Source organism: Nycticebus coucang, chromosome X (assembly GCF_027406575.1).
Source record: "Nycticebus coucang isolate mNycCou1 chromosome X, mNycCou1.pri, whole genome shotgun sequence".
NCBI classification, from domain to species: Eukaryota; Metazoa; Chordata; class Mammalia; order Primates; family Lorisidae; genus Nycticebus; species Nycticebus coucang.
The window spans coordinates 130,069,342-130,090,810 of record NC_069804.1 but is presented as its reverse complement, the minus strand read 5'-3'; the positions used below and the strand labels follow the sequence as shown (position 1 = coordinate 130,090,810).

General features: G+C 36.3%; 1 protein-coding gene across 4 annotated transcripts in view; it reads right to left on the bottom strand.

Moving 5' to 3' along the window:
- CHRDL1 (chordin like 1) overlaps positions 1-21,469 on the bottom strand; it is a 144,064-nt gene that overhangs the window by 108,868 nt on the left and 13,727 nt on the right. For all 4 annotated transcript variants that reach the window (XM_053580764.1, XM_053580766.1, XM_053580765.1 and 1 more), the window contains exons 3-4: positions 5,413-5,525; positions 2,353-2,446 (exon numbers count right to left, since the gene is read on the bottom strand). In XM_053580764.1, coding sequence (XP_053436739.1) covers positions 2,353-2,446; positions 5,413-5,525 — 207 coding nt within the window. The remainder of the gene's footprint in view (positions 1-2,352; positions 2,447-5,412; positions 5,526-21,469) is intronic.

Here is a 21,469-nt window from a genome sequence, read left to right as displayed (position 1 = left end):
TCATATGCCAAGTCAATCTGTCACTTCTTGACATATATATTACCAGCACCAATACTAGGAATTAGAAACCTGTGATGATGGCACAATCCTTTGTTATCTGGAAAAGAATCTACCGTGTTCATTAGAGTGTATTTACTGATGCAGGGAAGGACACATTGTAAAGGTGGTAGCAGAAAAGCTTTGGGGGTTTCTTCTCCACTAAACCAACACTGCACTCTTACAACATTTCAGTTAACTGAGTTTTCTTTTCTTTTTTTTTTTAGACAGTGCCTTCTTACTATGTCATCCTCGGTAGAGTGCTATGGTGTCACAGCTCATAGCAACCTCCAACTCCTGGGCTCAAGCGATTCTCTTGCCTCAGCCTCCCAAGTAGCTGGGACTACAGGTGCCCGCCACAATGCCCAGCTATTTTTTGGTTGTAGTTGTCACTGCTGTTTAGCAGGCCCAGGCTGGGTTCGAACCCATCAGCCCTGCAGCATATGACCAGCGCCCTAACCACTAGGCTACTGGCACCCAGCCCCGGCCCATTCCATGTTTTTGTCTCTTTTTTTCTTTTCTTTTCTTTCCTTCTTCTTCTTCTTTTTTTTTGAGACAGAGTCTCACTATGTCACCCTTGGTAGAGTGCTGTAGCGTCACAGCTCACAGCAACCTCAAACTCTAAGGTTCAAGCGATTCTCTTGCCTCAGCCTCCCAAGTAGCTGGGACTACAGGTGCCCACCATAAACCCAGATATTTTTGTTGTTGTTATTGTTGTTCAGCAGGCCCAAGCCGGGTTCGAACCCACCAGCCCTAGTACATGTGGCTGGCACCCTAACCACTGAGCTACGGGCGCTGAGCCTTAACTGAGTTTTCATTGAACTTCATTACTAGCCTTATCCCTATCACTTTTTACCTGATACTTTTTACTTCTCTCTTATCAGTTCCAGAAGGTTCCTAAATATTTTTTTTTTTTAAACAGTCTCACTTTGTTGCCTGGGGTACAGAGCCATTGCATCACAGCTCACAGCAACCTAAAACTCTTGGGCTCAAGTGATCCTCCTGCCTCAGCCTCCCAAGTAGGTGAGAGTACAGGTACCTGCCGCCACACCTTGCTATTTTTAGAGATGGGGTCTTGCTCTTGGTCAGGTTGGTCTTAAACTCCTGAACTTAGGCAGTCCACCCGCCTCAGCCTCCCAGAGTGCTGGGATTACAGACATGAGCCACCACGCCCACCTGAATTCCTAAATATTTAAAAAGCACCATCTATACCCCAGCTAGAGTGGCTGTTCTTCATGTTTTAGGGCTCATGTATACCCATTTAGGAATATCATTAAAGCTAAAGATCCTCTCTAAAGGAATTTACGCATATACATAGTCACATCGAAAACTGCAAACAATTTTAAAGGGCTATCTGACCACCTAAAAGCCCACCAGGAACCCAGATCAAGAATTTCCATCTTAAAGGGAAACAGAATAAACTTATAGGATGACAAGGATTCAACTTTGCAGCCCCAAAACTGTCAAGTAGTTTTTCCTAGGACTGCTACCTGGCCCACAGGCATTCTCTGAATCACTCCACTTACATACTTTTGGTGTAGGAACCTGACCCATTCAGATGTGAACAAAGTGTCATCTGCCTCAGACAAATGCCCTATCTGCAAATCACGAAAGTAGACGTCCTAACAGCCTTGTGAAAAAGTCTCTGCCTGGCTACCCCTTAGAGTTGCTCTTAACAATGTGTACATAATAATTGCGCAGTCTGGAGGAGGTGACTATTCAGCAGGCAGGCAGCTTTATACTGTCATAAACCTCACTGGTTCAGCTCCTTTGATTTACGAACAGCCCCTCATAATTTAGACGCTATGCTTGGATGCAATTCCAGCACTAATTGCATAAGACACGTGCCGCCATGCTACAACTCCCCTGGTGCCTGCTGCTCATGGCAGGAAGAGGCTATTTATGGCAGAAAATCTCTGGGCCACAAGTCCCATCCCCCAATTGACACCCACCTTCAAGTGATTAAAAGCCCAATGAAAAACTGTTACTAGGGCGGCGCCTGTGGCTCAGCGGGTAGGGTGCCGGTCCCATATGCCGGAGGTGGTGGGTTCAAACCCAGCCCCGGCCAAATTAAAAAAAAAAAAAAAAAAAAAGAAAAACTGTTACTGGGTACCCAATAACTTATTAGAGCCTAGAATGTGCCCTTCTTGGGCTATAAAAAGTATTTAGGGGGCAGTTTGAGCTGTCTGTAAGTGTCCTATTGTTGTCTCCGTCTGGACATGTTTCCCTTTGGAGGAATTAAGGAGATGGATTGGGTTGAGTATAGAGGGAGCAAGGAGAACCAGAGCTGGGAAAGAAAGAGGTGAACTGGTTTACCTGGACAGCGAGGACAGCACAGATGAGGAATATGCACGGGAGAGAGACAATGAAGGTTTGGACATCTGACTCGGCTGCAAAGCACATTCCCGTTCTAAAAGACAAAAAGGCAACAACAAAAGGCTTTAAAAGGTTGCTAGATCAGGGCAGTTTAGGAAACAGTCAGGCAGCGACTCACCCAGACAGTGAATAATGCATTCTCAAGGAGTTGAATGCAATCAACAATTTCTTTCTTTTTGTCATCACTAGCACCTCTGCTAGGTCGGTTGATAGCTTAGTGGAATATTTTCCTAAGGCTAGGATCACTACTGCTACAGTTTTTAAAGCTTCCCATTAACTGTGGGAGGTTTCCTCTGGCCTGGTTCTGTGGTGTTTCAACCATTCCCCAGCTCTAACTGCATATCTTTTCCAAGAACTTGCTCTGATTTCATAATCACCTGCCCCAATGCCATGAAGGGAAGAGATTATGCCCATGGGTCCCCTGAGCTGCTGCCCGGCCCTGGGCAAAGAGGCATCTCTAGCACGTGGATTCTGAATTCCATATAACTCTGCCTTGGCACAGACTGATTGACTCTTCTCCTCCTTTCCTTTTTCAGCCAAAATTCTTCTGAGACCAGGCTAGAGTTTGGAATTGAGCTGATTAGGTAGTATGCCTGGGTGGGGCGACTGGGTCCCTGCCTCATTTACAAGATCTCTAGCTCTGACAGCTCACAACCATTGCTAGAACAAAGGAAGACTCTGGAAATCAATTTTCCATTCACATTTTTCATCCATAATTCATTTGAAACAAAAACTGCTTGTATCTGTCAGCTGTTGTAGGGGAAGAGGGTAGTGAAGAGGATGAAGAAAAAGACGTCTACTGCTTGAGCTATTGGCATTGGGATCATATTAACATTTCCACTGCCCTGCAGACATCAAAAAGCCTCATCTCACACATACACACAATGGTTAGCTGTCAGTCTCCAACGTGTCAGGTCAAGAATCTGACAAAATCAGGCCATAGCAGGCAGTTGATCAGTCCCAAATTCTCTATTTAATACATGTTCTAGTCATTTAAAAGAGTCAGTCTTATTTGACCTAAATCAGAATCCCCTTATCACAACCTTTTTTTTTTCTCATGTACTTTCTACAGTAACTTTTTGGAGTATTGCATTTGGAAATGCCATTGAAGCCCCTTATGTGTCACACTCCTCAGAGCCAGGTAGTAACACCTTGAGGTGAGATCACTGAAGCACATTAGAAACCACCTAGCTGTGGTTTAAACTGAATCCTTCTTAATGCTATATACTAAATTCTGGTCTAGAGTTAATAGATTAAAAATAATAATGATAATGATAACTGCAATGATCAAGACAATGGTGATGGTAACAACAGCAGTAAACATTTCTTGAATGTTTACATGACCAAGTACTGTTTTAAGTGGTATAAATCAATTTATAAGTTTAATCATTACTACAACCCAATGAAATAGGCAATATTATAATATTATCCCATTTTATCTTATTTTTTAAGAGTGGGATTACTGGATCATATAGAGTCTCACTATGTCGCCCTTGGTAGAATGCCGTGGTGTCACAGCTCACAGCAACCTCAAACTCTTGAGCTTAAGTGATTCTTTTGCCTCTCAGCCTCCCAAGTAGCTGGGATGATAGGCACCTGCCACAGTGCCCGGCTATTTTTTTGTTGGAGTTGTCATTGTTGTTTGGCAGGCCTGGGCCAGGTTCGAACCCGCTAGCCCCGGTGTATGTGGCCAGCGCCCTAACCTCTGAGCTACAGGTGCCGAACCTGTTTCAGGTTTATTTGACAGTACAAAGAATTAGGTTACAATGTTTGCATTTGTTAGGTAGAGTCCCTCTGATAATTGTAACCTGTCCCCAAGAGGAGAAGAAACTCAATGATCTCAGGGAGGTTAACTTGTCCAATGTACAATCTCATAGGTGGCAGAGCAGGGCTGGAAATTTGGTCTGTTCTTATTCTCCATAGCCTCTCAGTGCTGACTGATGTATCCTGAAAGTTAGTTAGATTTGCACATGCTCAAAATTCTGAAAGTCCAAAATTCTGTTCACATGGTAAAAGCATGAAGCCTGAAAGTGACTGCTCCTATTCTAGCTAGGCTCCTATTCTTTGGATATGTTCAGCATTCTCAATTCTCAAGCCATCATACAAAGCCTTTCTTCCCAATTGACCTAGTGCAATGTTTCTCTACCAGGGGTGATTTTGCTCCCCAGACAACTTGGCCATGTCTGGAGACATTTTTGATTGTCACAGCTAGAGTTGCTGTCCAGCAGGTAGAGGCCAGAAATGATGCTAAATACTCTACAAGGCACAGGTCAGCCCCCACCACAAGAAATTATCTGCCCTCCAAATGTCAATAGTACAGAGGTTGAGAAACCCTGGCTAATATATAATGCTAGAGGCTTGTTTGGAAAAATGGATCACATACCCAGATGAGGTCCTGGGTCAACGCCATGAAAAGAAGATGGAACTACTGACTTTAGCTATTGCAAAGATAATGTTTAACTTGCCCCAAAGCTTCTTTAAGTGGCTGGACAGGAGCCAAGGCCAAGCCAGAAGAACTTTAATCCCCACCAGGTACAGGCCAAGGTTTCACAAACTCAGTCTTAATTACAGTTACTGGCTGAGATAGTATAAAATCTACTCTACCAATGAACCAGTTTATAATCTGTCCTAATCTCCTCTCTAAACATCAGCCTTGAAAATAGTTTTCAAGAACTATTTTGTCTTAAAATTGAAGTATTGTATTTGGCTTCTGCCCTCACTCCCACTAGAAAGCTCTTCTGCTATCTTCCAGATACTTATGATCTATTAGCCTAAGGCTATCCTAAGTATCTATGTGTAGCAAATACTCAGACAGCCCATAAAATTCAAGCCAAAAAGCAACAGAGGAGAAAAGATAGGAGACGTTTATTTTTCCATACAGTCTACTTCTTAGTTTCTTTTAGGCTTTTATCACCCATGCTCCCTGGCCATCTGGATACTAAAAGCCCCTCTGCGTGCTCAGCAACAAACTGGGAGACCACACACCATGGGAGATTGTACCTCTGAGCAGATGCAGTTCACGCAGTAAACCAACCCATAAGGTTCCAGGTAAGGATGCCATCTCTCACCCACTCTGTACTTCTTGTCTTGAAACAAACAATATGTCTCTGAGTCTGTAGGGAACAAAATGGAAAAAAAATGCCTGTTTTAAAACATGGACCAAGTAACAAAATTCAAAGGTAATCACATGTTTCATCCATTTTAGTACTTATCAATGGAAAAGGCAGAGCGAGTTATTTATAGAGCTCCCACTATGGGTGCAGTGTTTAACATACTTTGCTCACGGAATCCTCACAATGACCCATAAAGTAGGTGCAACTATTAGTCTCAATTTATAGATGAGGAAAATCAAGGGTCACATAACCAGCTGATATGGGACTCAAACCCAGGTGTGGCTGACAGTGAAGCACAAAATCTTAAGTATTATTACTCTGTTACAATTGTAAGATAAAGGAGCATAACATGTATACTTCCCCCCCCCATAAGTGTGTGTTCCCTTTCTTTGGAAATGCAAACTAATGTCGAGCATTTGATGGTGACTGAGAAGCAACAGACTGCACATATTGTATTAGGTGTCTACAAATAGCTTTGCCTACATGTGCTAAAAATCATTCAATCATTAAACAAATATTTGAGCGTTGATTGTCAGGTACTATACTAAGTGTTGGAGATAAAATGATATGAAGAAATTTTTACACCAAGTCTCTGTTCCACTCAACTTATAGACTTCCTCTTGCATGGACACCTCCTAATTCACTTAAACTATTCACTCCCCTTTAATGGAATAGAAATTTTGGTAGTGACAACTTATCTTATATCCTAGTTCACTTGAACACACACCATGTTACCTGACTTAATGTACATATCTTATTTCTCCATCAGGGTCTTCAAAATCAGGCAACATCTATTCTTTACTCTCTTATCTGTCACCCTAGTACAATGTGGCCAAAAAAAAAAAAAAAAAAAAGCAATTGACAAATGACTGGTAAATTGAATTTCCAAACCAAGCAGTTTATATTTTAATCCCAATATATTCTATCTACTGAGTGCCATCATATAAGGTCAAAATAAATCAATACTCTTCTTGTAGCAAATACATTAATTTTCCTCAGTTCAGTAGTATACATTTCCCTGATAATCAAAACTGAAAGAATAAAGACCAGAAGATGATACTTCCAACATATAATAAACAAAGTATTGACACTGGAAACTTTTTAATCATTCAAATCAGTAAGTAAAGGACCAACCAATCCAATAGAAAAAATAATCTAAGACCAGGAAGAGGCAATTCAGAGAAGAAATGAGAACAGAGAATAAACATGAAAAGACATTTAGCCTCACTAGTAACCAGAGATTAAAATGAAAACTACATTCAGATAAAAGCCTCATGTCACTTATTTCTTTACAGACGCTCTATGAATCTTTCCAACTACCCACAACGTGAATTCCGATTCACATTTCAAATATTTCCAATTTCTGCAGAGCAGTCAAGTGGGTGACAAAAAATCTGGGCTTCAGTTGTAACTAGCTCTAGATGTGACACTGAGCAAGTCAAACTCTGTCAACTTGAGTTTTCAACATCTGTAATATATGGATTATGTTTCTCAAGCAGATATTAGAATATTAAATGAGGCATTTTGTAAATTATAAAGTGCTATAAAACACAGAGTATTATTTTGTATTTGTTGATTATTTTATTAGGAAGGTAATGTGTACTCAATGTAGAAAACTGAAAAACATACAGAAACACACAAAAGAAACAGTAATAAAAACCTAAAACTATATGGAAGAAAAAAACATCATATACAATCCTAGCATAAGATCACCACTTTTAACAAGTTTATAACATATAAGTAGTCTGTGAGTTGAAGAAGAAATCGAAAGGGAAATTATTAAAAGTATTTTATACCAAATGAAAACGAAAATGTAGCACATCATTGTAGGATTCAGCAAGAAGCACTTAGGAGGGAGTTGATATATTCTATCAAACATTCTACCAAACCTTTCCAAGAAAACTAAAGAGGAAGGAATGCTTCTCAACTGATTCTTTGATGCAAGTATTATACTGAGACCAAAACCAGATAAAGATATTACAAGAAAAGAAACTACATGAGCACAATATAGGAGTGTATGGCACACCTTTTGGGCACAGGACACAACTACAAGAGGGACTATCTATAAAATTCAAATACTGTGAATTGGTTGTTTGTACCCTCATATTAACCTGAAATTAAAACAAAAAATTAAAAAAGAAAGAAAAAAACTATAGACCAATATCTCTAACTAATATAGATGCAAAAATTCTGAACACAATTTTAGCAAATTAAATCCAACAATGGATAGAAAGGATAATACTTTTAGGAGCAAATGGGAATTATTCTGAAAATTCAAAGCTATTTCACATTCATAATTCAATCAATATAATTCACCATGTCACAAAACTGGAGGAGAATGACCAAGTAATCATTGCAACACGTGCAGAAAAATTATGTGAAAACATCCTGCATTTATTCATGACAAAAACTCTGAGCAAATGGGAAGAGGACTCCCTCAATCTGATAAAAGGCATCTACAAAAAGCCTATATCACTTAATGGCAAAAAACTGAATGTTTTCCCCCTAAGATCAGGAGCTGTGCAAGGACGTCTGCTCCACCACTCTTGGAGATCTTAGCCAGTGAAATAAGGTAAGAAAAATAAATGAAAGCCCTATTAACTTTTTATTTATTTATTTGGACAATCATACATAAATATTTATTTTTATTTTACATAGAAAATCTCAAAGAATCTGCTAAAAAGTTACTATAAATAGTAAGGGAATTCAGCAAGATTGCAGGATATAAGCCAGCAACACACACAAAAAAACAATCACAGTTATGTATTCTGTAATATAATGAACAACTGGAAATTGGAAGTTGAAAGCATACCATTTGCAATAGCTATACCCCAAACATGAAATTTCTTTTTTTTTTTTATTGTTGGGGATTCATTGAGGGTACAATAAGCCCCAAACATGAAATTACCAAGGTATAAAGCAAAGCATGTGCAAGATCTAAGCCCAGAAAACTATAAAAACACTGATTAAAGAAATCAATGCAAGCCACAAAAAATAGACTTATACCTTGTTTATGAATTGGAAAACACAATATTGTTAAGATACCAACTCTTCCCAAAGTTATTTATAAATTTTGTGCAATCCAAATACATTTGCCAGAAGGATACTTTATAAAAATTGGTAATGCAAAATAAAAAATGTATATGGAAAGACAGAGGAACTAGAATAGCCAAAACAATTTTGAAAAAGACGATGAACGCTTAATATAAAACCATAATTTTTAGGACAATGTGGTATTGGCAAAATATTAAACAAAAAAGATCAATAGAATAAAAAAAAAGTAGACCCACACATGCGATCAATTGATTTTCAACACAGATTTTTATTTTTACCTCAATAAAGAAAGGATAGTATTTTCAACAAATGCTGCAAAAATAATTGGACAATCATATGTAAAACGTGAAATAAATGAATCTTAACCCACATCTTATATTATATATAAAAATCAACTCAAGATGGATCATATACTCTAATATAAAACCTAGTAGGCAAGGCATTGTTAGATATGACTCCAATGCCACAATCCATAAAAGAAATACGGATATTTTTTGTAAAATAGGACTTCATTGAAATTAAAAACTTCTCATTGAGTGACAATGTCAAGAGAATGAAAAAGAAAGCCACAGATTGAGAGACAATAATGTGAATTACATTTTCGATATGAGATTTTTATCTAAAATATGTGAAGAAATCAAACATAAGAATAAGAAAATAAACAACTCAATTTAAAAAATGGGAATACAGGCTCAGCGCCTGTTGCTCAATGGTTAGGACGCTGGCCACATACACTGGGGCTGGTGGGTTCGAGCCCAGCCCGTGTCTGCTAAACAACAACTGCAACATAGGCAGGTGTTGTGGCAGGTGCCTGTAGTCCCAGCTACTTGGGAGGCTGAGTCAAGAGAATCGTTTAAGCCCAAGACTTTGAGGTTGCTTTGAGCTGTGACCCCATGGCACTCTACCCAAGGTGGCATAGTGAGACTCTGTCTCAAAAAAAAAAAAAATGGGAATACAGTTTGGATACACACTTCACCAAAGAAGATATAGAGATGTCAAAATAACAATGTGATACCATCATACACGAATTAGAATGGCCCAAATCCAAAATCACTCACAACACTAAATGCTGGTAAGGATGAGAACCCCAACAGGAATTCTCATTCATTTCTAGGATAATGCAAAATAATAAAGTCACTTTGGAAGGCAGTCTGGCAGTTTCTTACAAAATTAAACATAGCTTTAAATAACACATAGGGACTATACCCATAGGTATTATCCAAATGAGTTGAAAGCTTATGTCCACATCAAAACCCATGCGCAAATATTTATAGAAGCCTTATTCACAGTTGCTGAAAATAGGAAGCTACCAAGATATTCTTCAATTGGGGAATGAATAAACAAGGTTTTATACATCCAGACATCAATGATAAAAATAAATGAACTGTCAAGTCATGAAAAGTCTTGGAGGAACCTTATTTATTTATTTATTTATTTATTTATTTTGAGACAGTCTCACTTTGTCACCCCTGTTAGAGTGCTGTAGCGTCACAGCTCAGAGCAACCTCAGACTCTTGGGCTCAAGCGATTCTCTTGCCTCAGCCTCCCAAGTACATGGGACTACAGGTGCCCGCCACAACGCCTAGCTATTTTTAGAGACGGGTTTGGCTCTAGCTCAGGCTGGTCTTGAACTCGTGAGCTCACGGGATCTGCCTGCCTCGGCCTCCCAGAGTGCTGGGATTACAGGCGGAAGCCACTGCACCCAGCCTTGGAGGAACTTTAAATGCCTATTACTAAGTGAAGGAAGCTAGTTTTAAAAGGCTGTATATCCCATGATGCCAAGAATGTGACATCCTGGAAAAGACAGAACTATAGAGACAGTAAAATGATCAGTAGCTGCCAGGAGTTGGGGTGGGGTGTATGATGGTATCACATGGTTATTTTAATTTGTTATTTCTTAATGAAGTATAATGTTGAACATCTCTTCAAATATTTATTTTCTATATGTATATGTTCTTTCCCAAGCAGTATCTTAAATATTTTGCCTTTTTATTAACTGGGTTGTTCATTTTCTTATTGTTGATTTTTAAGAGTTCTTTATATATTTTGCATACAATCCTTTATCATGTAAGTACATTGCAAATGCACAATCCTTGGCTTGTATTTTCATTTTCTTAACAGTGTCTTTCATGGAGCAGAATATTTTACTTTTAATAAAGTCTAATTTATTGATTTTTTTCTTTAATGGAATATGCTTTAATGGAATATGCTTTTAAAAACTCATTGCAAAACGTAAGGTTACCTAGATTTTCTCCGATGTAGTCTTATAGAAGTTTTATAGTTTTGCATTTTACAGTTAGGTCTTTGATCCATTTGGGGTTTTTTTCATTTTAAAATTTTAATTTTTAATTGTTATGGGTACATAATAGTTGCATATCTTTATAGGGTATATGTGATGTTTTGATATAAGCATATAATGTGAATTACTTAATTCAGGGTTATTGGGGTATCTTTCATCTCAGGCATTTATCATTTGTGTTAGGAACATTCCAAGTCCACTGTTTTAATTACTTTAAAGTGTACCCTCACTTACTGTGGATCATAGTCACTTTGTCGTGCTATCTAATATTATTCATCTAGCTAACTATAGTTTTTCACTCATTAACCATCCCCACCACTACCCTTTCCAGCCTTTTGAATCTATTTTTGAATTATTTTTTTGAAAGGTTTAAGGGAGCATCTAGACTATTTTTGTTTGTTTGCATGTGGATGTCCAATTGTTCCAGCATCATTGTGGAGAAGACTATCTTTTTCCCAATTAATTATCTTTGCTCCTTTTGTCAAAGATGAATTGACTATATTTGTGTTGGTCTATTTCTAGGGTCTTTATTGATCCATTTGTCTAATCTGTCACCAAGCCATAGTGTCCTCATTACTTTAGCTTTACAACAAGCCTTCAAGTTGAGTAATAACAGTACTCCAACTTCCTTGATCTTCTTCAATATTGTGGTGGCTATTCTGGTTTTCCATTTACATAAACTTTACAGTCAGTTTGCTGATTTCAACAAAGTAACTTGCTGGAATTATGACTGTCACTGCACTGAATCCAATTGTGAAGAATTGACGTCTGGACAATATTGAATCTTCTTGTCCACAAACATGAAGTATCTTTCTATTCATTTTATTTCTTTCATAAGAGTTTTGTAGTTTTCCTCATGTGGATCTTGTACACATTTTGTTAGATTTATATCTAAGTGCTTCATTTATTGGTGCTAAGGTAAATTATATTGTGTTAATTTAAAATCTAATTATTAAAAAGTATTAAAAAAATCTAATCATTCATTGATGGTATATAGGAAAGCAATTGACTTTTGTATATTAACCTTGTATCCTTCGACCTTGTAATAATTGTTTATTAATATCAGAAGTCTTTTGTCATCATTGTTGATTGAGATTTCCTACATGGGCAATCATGTCATCTGCAAACAAAAGTAGTTTTATATTTTCCTTCCTAATTTATAGATCTGTTATTTCCATTTCCCATCTTACTGCATTAGTTAAAATTTTCAATATTAAATAGGATTGGTCAGAATAACAGCACTTTGTTCCTGATTTAGTGGGAAAGTATCCTATTTCTCACTCTTAAGTAATGAAGTTAGCTTGTAGGGTTTTTTTTTTTTTTTTTTTTGCAAATGTCCTTTATCAAATTGAGAAATTTCCCCTCTATTCTCATTTTCCGGATAGTGTTGGCTTTTATCAAATGCCTTTTCTGCATATATTGATATGATCATGTAATTCTTCTTTCTTTAGGCTATTGATGCGATGGATTACCTTAATTGAAACAGATTTGCATACCTAGGATAAATTCCACTTGGTTGTGGTGCATAATTCTTTCCATAAATTGTTTGATTCAATTTGTTATTATTACCTTAAAGATTTTTGCATTTATGTTCATGAGACGTAACAGTCTGTAGTTTTCTTATGTAATGTCTTTGTTAGGTTTTGGTATTAGGGTAATACTGGCTTCATAGAATAAGATAGGCTGTATTCCTTATGTTTCTATTTCCTAGAACAGATTGTAGAGAATTGGCATAATTTCTTCATTAAATGTTTATTAGAATCCACCAGTGAACCCATCTGGGGCTGGTGCTTTGTATTTGGGAAAGTATTATTTATGGACACAATTTCTTTAATAGATATAGGCCTCTTCAGATTATCTATTCTTGTGAGTTTTGTTCAGTTGTGTTTTTCAAGGAGTTGGGCCATTTTATCATCTAAGTTTTCAAAATTGTGGATGTAGACTTGTTCGTAACATTACTTTATTATTCTTTTAAAGTCAATGAGATCAGTAGTGATAGCTTTTCTTTCTGTTTTTATTTGCATCCTTTCTCTTTTTTCTTAGTTTACCCAGTAAGAAGTTTATCAATTTATTGAACTTTTCAATTTACTGAACTTTTCAATTTACTGGTTTCACGGATTTTTTTTTTCTATTGTTTTCCTGGCTTCACTTTCACTGATTTCTGCTCTCATTTTAAAACATTGACTTTGTATTGCTTATTTTGGATTTGATTTGCTCTTCTAGATTATTGATTTTAAATGTTTCTTTTAAAAATATATGAATTCTGGGAGGTGCCTGTGGCTCAAAGGGGTAGGGCGCCAGCCCCATATGCCAGAGGTGGTGGGTTCAAAGCCAGGCCTGGCCAAAAACTGCAAAAAAAGAAAAAATATATATGAATTCCAATGCCATAAATTTCTCTCTGAGCAACACTTTTGCTGCATCCCACAAAGTTTGATAAGTAGTATTTTCATCTTCATGTAGTGCAAAATATTTTAAAGTTTCTCTTGAGACTGCTTCTTTGACTCGTGATACTTACAAATATTTTGGAATTGCACATCTATCTTTCTGTTATTGATGCCTAGTTTAAGTCTAGTATGGTATGAGAGCACACTTTGTATGATTTACAATCTTTTACATTTGTTACAGTATGTTTTATGACCCAGAATATAGTTTATTTTGGTAACTGTTCCTTGAGAGCTTTAGAAGAATGTTTATTCTGTTGCAGAGAACTAGAGTATTCTATAAATGTCAATTATATCCAGTTGACTGATAATTATTATTATTTTTTAATTTTATTTCTTTTTATTGTTGGGGATTCATTGAGGGTACAATAAGCCAGGTTACACTGATTGCAATTGTTAGGTAAAGTCTCTCTTGCAATCATGTCTTGCCCCCATAAAGTGTGACACACAACAAGGCCCCACCCCCCTCTCTCTGTCCCTCAGTTGACTGATAATTAAACTAAACTATGTCCTTATTGATTTTCTGCCTGCTGGATCTATTAATTACTAATAGAGGGGTATAAAAGTCTCCAACTATAGTAGTTTGTCTGTTTCTCCTTGCATTCCACTTTTTCTCTTTTCTTTTTTCCTTTTCTTGTTTTTTTTTCCAGACTCAGTCTCTTTCTATTGCCCAGGCTAGAGTACCATGGTGTCAGCCTAGCTTACAGCAACCTCAAACTCTTGGGTTCAAGTGATCCTTGGGACTACAGGAGCCCGCCACAATGCCAGGCTAGTTTTTTTTGTATTTTTAGTTGAGACAGGGTCTTTCTCTTGCTCAGCCTGGTCTTGAACTTACGAACTCAAGCAATCCAACTACCTCAGCCTCCTAGAGTGCTAGGATTACAGGCCTGATCCACCAAGCCCAGCCTCTCCTGGCATTTCTATCAGTTTTTGCCTCATGTATTTTGATGCTTTGCTAGGCACATACTCGTTAAAGAGTGTTATGTCTTCTTAGAAAATGGATCCCTTTATTACTATGTAATTCCCCCTTTATCCCTGATAAGTTTCCTTGCCCTGAATCCTTCTTTGTCCAGAACCAATATAGCAACTCCAGCTTTCTCTAGAATAGTGCTAGGACAATATATCTTCTTACTGTCTTTTACTTTTAATCTGTGTCTTTATATTTAACTACCACTTAGCATAATGTCCTCTAAGTCCATCCATACTGTAGCAAATGGTAGGAACTCCTCTTTTTTTAAAGGCTGAAAAATATTTCATTGTATATATTATGCTAAGTAAAATAATCCAGACACAGAAAGAAAAATATTACATGATCCTACGTATATGTGGCATTAAAAAAAGGGTCAAATACACAGAGACAGGCAGACATTCTTCTTTCTTTCTTTGGGATTCCATGCCATTCTCTCGCTCCTTTTCTCTCTTTCCCCATTCATCTTCCCCTCTCTCAATCCCTGCTCTCTGCTTTCTTCTCTCTCCTCCTCCTCCTCTCTTACCCTCATTCTCTTCCCTCTCTGTAATATAAAATAAACTTGGACTTCATATCCTAAAAAAAAAAAAAAAAATACACAGAGATAGAGAATAGTACACTGGTTACCAGAGTAAGGGTTTGGGGGGGGGAGGAAATGGAGAGGTGTAGGTCAAAAGATACAATGTAGCAGATGTGCAGGATGAACAAGTCTAAAGATCAAATGCATCACATGAGAACTCTAATTAATAATAGTGTATTTTATTCACACTTTTTACTAAATGAGTAGATTATAGCAGATCAATTTAACAATTTGTCTTCTATGTGTATTCAATTGTCCCTGGATATTTAAAGTAAACCATACTAAAACCAAAAGTCAAAACATCTAGCTAGTTAACAAGATATTGTTCCTATATATGCAGTAAAAGGGAATTGAAAGCACTATTTCCAAAATACAACTCATTGATTTGTAAGCAATGACCTAGACCAACAACCTACATTGATACAGTTCAAAGTAATGCTGGCATACAATGTGACAGAAATTGCAGACATTGACCATAGAAGGGGCTGAAATTTCAGTGTTTGTGGCTTCTATAGACCATAAAAATGGAAGACAAACTCACAATTTCAGGGAGACACTGAATTTAATGGAAATAATTCCTTTCAAAAGGAGACCCATGACAATTGGCAATTGCAGTGAACATATTTTAACAAATAGCTGTCTTTGCCCTGGTCTCATACCATTCATTATAAGGAATGGTGATATGAGGAACATTCAGGAGTCATAAATAGCAAATCATGCCCTGAAATGTCAATGGCTGGTAGGTTTGAAGCACTGACAATAATAGGCTGGAGTGTACCTTTAATTAAACATTTATCTATTAGAAGTGAAAAGAAAATTTTCTCAAAAATAAAATCATTGAAAAATTTTTTTCATTTATAATTTGACCTGCAGAAGTTGATCACAATTGAAGAATATTATCCAGTACAATTGAGGAATTTGACTCACAGGGGCAAATTATTCAACCAATCTGGTTATAGCTGCTCTTGTACGTAACTAGGTAAGATAATAGATACGTTAATTTGTTTCACTATAGTAACCATTTTAGTATATATGTATCTCATTAACATCATGTTGTATACCTTAAATATACATGACCAGATTTATTAAAAAATATATATTTTTTAAAATATCATGGATTTCTTGTAGACAACCTATAGTTTTTTTTTTTTAATCCAATCTGAGTCTCTTTTAGTTGGTTTATATACAGAATTCACCTTTAAAGTGATCATTGATTAGTTAAATTAACATTGACTTTGCAACTATTTCCTATTCATTGACCTTTTTTATTAGATTTTTGGTCTTCCACTCTTTTTTCATCTTCTCTGGTTTTAACTTCACATTTTGTATTATTCCATTTTTGCTCTTCTCTTAGCATATCAATTATACTTCTTTTAATGAACTTTTTCATGGCTACCCTAGATTCTTCAATAAACATAACTACTTTAAGTCCACTTTTATTTATTTATTTATTTATTTATTTATTTAGAGACAGAGTCTCACTCTGTCACTGTGAGTAGATTGGCCATGAAGTCATAATTCACGGCAACCTCAAAGTCTTGGGCTCAAGAAATCCTCCAGACTTAGCCTCCCAAATAGCTGGGACTACAAGTCTGCCTCAGTTTCTCAGAGTGTTAGGATTACAGGCATGAGGCACCATACCCAGTCCTAAGGCCACTTTTAAATAACACTATATCACTTCATATGTAGCATAAGTATCTTCTAATATTATGTTTCCAATTCCTGTCTCCCACTCCTTATTACATTGTTGTCACTTATCTCACTTTTCCATAAGTTATAACTACCTAATATATCATTACTATTATTATTTTGAATAAACTGTTCTTTATTATATCAATTAAGGAAGAAAAGGTTTTATTTTACCTTGACTTATTACTTCTCTAATACTCTTCTGTAGATCCAAATTTCTCACCTATGTCATTTTCCTTCTTCCCAAATAATTTTTGTTAACATACCCTGTAAGGTAGGTCCACTGGTGGGCAAATTGTCTCACTTTTTGTTTGTCTGAGAAAGTCTCTATTTCTCATGTACTTTTGAAAGATAAATTCCCTGAATACAGAAATCTAGTTTGGTAGTTTTTTTTTTTTTTTTTTTTAACTTCCAACAACTTAAGTATTTTACTTCATCCTTTCTTTGCTTGTATAGTTTCTGAAGAGACATCTGATGCAGTCATAAACTGTAGGGGTAGTGGGATTATTCTATAATTGTATAATTAGCTCTCCATCTTTATTAAGACAGCTTTTTAGAGCTGTTTTGGGTTCACAGTAATATTGAGAAGAAGGTACAGAGATTCCCATATACCTTCTGCTACCACAAATGCATGGTGTCCCCAGTTATCAAAATCCCCCACCAGAGTGCTATTTGTTAAAAACTAGACATGCTTTTTTTCCACTTAAGAACCTGCACTGACACATCATTATCATGCCAAGTCCATAGTTTACATTAGAGCTTGTTCTTGGTATTGTACATTTTATGGCTTTAGACAAATATATATGACATGTATCTACCATTATAGTACCATAAAGAGTACTTCTACTGCCCTAAACATCCTTTGTGTTCTGCCTAGTCATTCCTCTCTCTTTCCTAACCCCTGCCAGATCTTTTTACTGTCTTCACAGTTTTGCTGTTTCCAGACTGTCATATAGTTGGAATCATACAGCATGCAGCCTTTTCAGATCGCCTGCCTCCCTCCTTTCCTTTTCTTTTATTTTTTTTTAAGACAGAGTCTCACTCTGCCACCCAGGCTAGAATGGCATGGTGTCAGCCTAGCTCACAGCAAACTTAATTTAAACTCCTGGATTCAAGTGATCCTCCTGCCTCAGCCTTGAGCAACTGGGACTACAGGCACCTGCCACAATGTCCAGCTAATTTTTCTATTTTTAGCAGAGATGGGGTCTCGTTCTTGCATAGTCTTGTCCAAAATCCTGAGCCCAAGGGATCCTTCACCCTCAGCCTCCCAGAGTGCTAGGATTACAGGCATGAGCCACCACGCCTAGCCTCTTTCACTTAGTAATACGTATTTCACTTTTCCTCCATGTCTTCTCATGGCTTGATAGCTTATTTTTTTTAGTGCTGAAGAAGATTCTGTGTCCTGGATTACCCAAAGTTTATCTATCTATTCACCTACTGACGGACATCTTAGTTGCTTCCCAATTTTAGAAGTTACAAATAAAGCTGCTATAAACATCCATGTGCAGGTTTTAGTGTGAACATAAGTTTTCAACTTTTTAGGGTTAATACCAAGGGGTGCAACTGCTGGCTCATACGATAAAAGTATGTCTAGTTTTGTAACAGATAACCAGTCATCCAAAGGACTATACCATTTTGCATTCCTGTAAGCAATGAGCAGTTGAGTTCCTGTTGCTCCACATTCTTACCAGCATTTGGTGTTGTTAGTGTTACAGATTTGGGCATTCTTACCAGCATTTGGTATTGTTAGTGTTACAGATTCTAACAGGTGTGTAGTAGTATCTAATTGTTTTACTTTGAATGTTCCCAATGACATATGATGCATGGCATCTTTTCATATGTTTATTTACCATTGGTGAGGTGTCTGTTAATGCCTTTGGCCCATTTTTAATTGGGTTGTTTTGTTCTTATTGTTGAGTTTTAAGAGTTCTTTGTATAATCTGGATAACAGACCTTTATCAGATATGTACTTTGCAAATATTTTTTCTAGTCCGTTGCTTTCATTTTTTTGACAGTGTCTTTTGCACAGCAGAAATGTTTAATTTTAATGTAGTCTAGTTTATCAATTATTTGTTTCATGGATAACACCTTTGGTGTTGTATCTAAATAGTCATTGCCAATACTGAATGCTGGCAAGGATGTGGAGAAAGAGGAACCCTTGTACACTGTTGGTAGGAATGTAAATTAGTGCAACTACTATGAAGAACTGTATGAAGGTTCCTTGAAAAACTAAAAATAGAACTACCATATGACCCAGCAATCCCACTGCTGAGTATATCCAAAAGAGGGGAATTCAGTATAACAAAAAGATATCTGCACTCTCATGTATATTGTAGCACTATTCACAATAGCCAAGATTGGAAATCAACCTAAGTGTCCGTCAATAAATTAACAGAGACAGAAATTATAGTACATATATACAATGGAATATTATATATCCACAAAAAGAAATGAAAAGTTTGCAACAAAATGTAGAACATTATGTTAAGTGAAATAAACCAAGCACAGAAAAGACAAATCTCACGTTATCACTCATATACGGGAGGTAAATATTAAAAATAATTGATCTCATGGAGACAGAAAATGATGGTTACCAGAGGCTGAGAAGGGTAGTGGGGATGGGGACTAAAGTGAGGATGGTTAATGAGTGAAAATATATAGTTAACTAGACAGAATGAAAGATATTTGACAGCACAACATAGTGACTATAATCAATAAGTTAGGGCATACTTTAAAATAACTAAAATAGTGCAACTGATATGTTTCTGACACAAAGAAATGGAGTGAGGAACCTGCAGCCTCAAGACCACATGTGCCCTCCAGATTCCTAAGTGCAGGCCCTCAACTGATTCCAAACTTCAAAGAACAAATCCCAAATCCCTTTATTAAAAGGATTAATCTTGATTAATCTACATCACACACCTGTATCAAAACATCACGTGAAAACAAAAATTAAAAATCAATGCCAAACCCAAGGTCACCTAGATTTTCTCATATATTATCTTCTAAAAGTTTCCGTTTTATACTTAACATTTAGGTGTGTGATCCATTTTGGACAGCTTTTAGTAAAGGGTGTAATGTCTATTCCTAGATTCATTCATTCATTCATTCATTTATTTTGGATGTGGATGTCCACTTGTTCTGGCACCATTTGTTAAAAAGACTATCTCTTCTCCATCAGACTGCTTTGCTCCTTTGTCAGAGACCAGTTGATGATGTCTGTATGGGTCTATTTCTGGGCTCTCTATTATATACTAATGACCTGTGTATCTATTATTTTGCCAATATCACATAGTCTTAATTACTGTAGCTTAATTGTCAGTTTTGAAGTTAGGAAGTATCAGTCCTCTGACTTCGATCTTATTATTGTGTGTCTATTCTTTGTCTTTTGCCTTTCCATGTAAATGTTAGAGTCAATTTGTTGACATCCACACAATAAGTTGCTATTTTATTTCTGGTATTGTATTAAAGTAATCAAGTTGGGGGAAACCGACTTCTTGACAATATTGAATTCCTATCCATGAATATGGAATATGTGTGTCTCTCCATCTTATTTTCATCAGCGTTCTATTGTTTTCATCATATGGATCTTGTACATATTTTGTTAAATTTATACTTAAGTGTTTTGTTATTGGAAATACTGATGTGAATGGTATTATATTATTTATTTATTTTATTATTAAATCATAGCATTAATGTGATCATGGGGCACCATGCACGGGTTTTATAGACCGTTTGACACATTTTCATCACACTGGTTAACATAGCCTTCCTGGCATTTTCTTAGTTATCGTGTTAAGACATTTATATTCTACATTTACTAAGTTTCACATATACCCTTGTAAGATGCACTGCAGGTTATATTATTTACTTCAAATTCCACTTGCTTATTACTGGTATATAGGAAATCATTAGTCTTTTGTAAACTAACCTTATTTCATTCAACCTTGCTTCTTGCCATTGTTATGATTCTTTGGGGGTTTTCTATACAGACAATCTTGTCTAAGAACAAAGGTAGTTTTATTTCTTCCTTCTGAATCTGTATACTTTTTTTTTCCATTTCTCATCTTACCTCATCTATTGCTGATTTTTAATTCATTTAGCTTTTTTCTTGTGACAATGGGAGCATCAGCCTCCAAGAATTTTATGTATCAGTTTAGAAACTGAATGCTCTTCCCAATATTTTTTCCATGTATTATGTGTATAAAGGTTTTATAACAAAGTTAACAACATATATTGTATACATTTTATAAACTACATTATAAAATTAACATATTAGAACATTGCTGTATCATTAAATACTTTTCCCATACCTCATGCCTAGTGACATGATTCTATACCTATACACAGTTGAACCATAATTTAATAACCATGAACTATTTGGGGATACTAGGTTATTTTCATTTATTTCCATTTAAAAGAAATTCTGTGACAAATGTCCTTGTATATAAACCTCTGTGTGTAACACTAGTTATGTTCTCAATATAAATTCTTGTAAGCAGAATTCTCAGGTCAAATGTTTCAAATGCTTGATCTATGCTGCCAAATTGCCTTCAAGAAAGGCTGAAGCGATAACAGTAGGTCTTATTGCCTAGAAAGGGATATTTTAATTATTTAAAACTTTGCCAGTTTGGTGGGAGAAATGGAAGCATTATTTATTTCTTTTATACCTAGAAGGTTGAATATATCTTCATTTTTAGTAACCATTTTATTTCCCTTTTTATAATATTGTCATTATTGTTAAGATTGTTATATTAATCTATATTTCTAGACTAAGAGTAGGTGCTCAAAACCATTTATCAATCGAAAGAACATAAAAAATACTTTTTGGGCAGACTTTGTGTTTTTCAGCCAAGTCTTAGCAATACAATTTTCTTGTTACAGACACAAATTAAACTTCTGCTCCACAATATT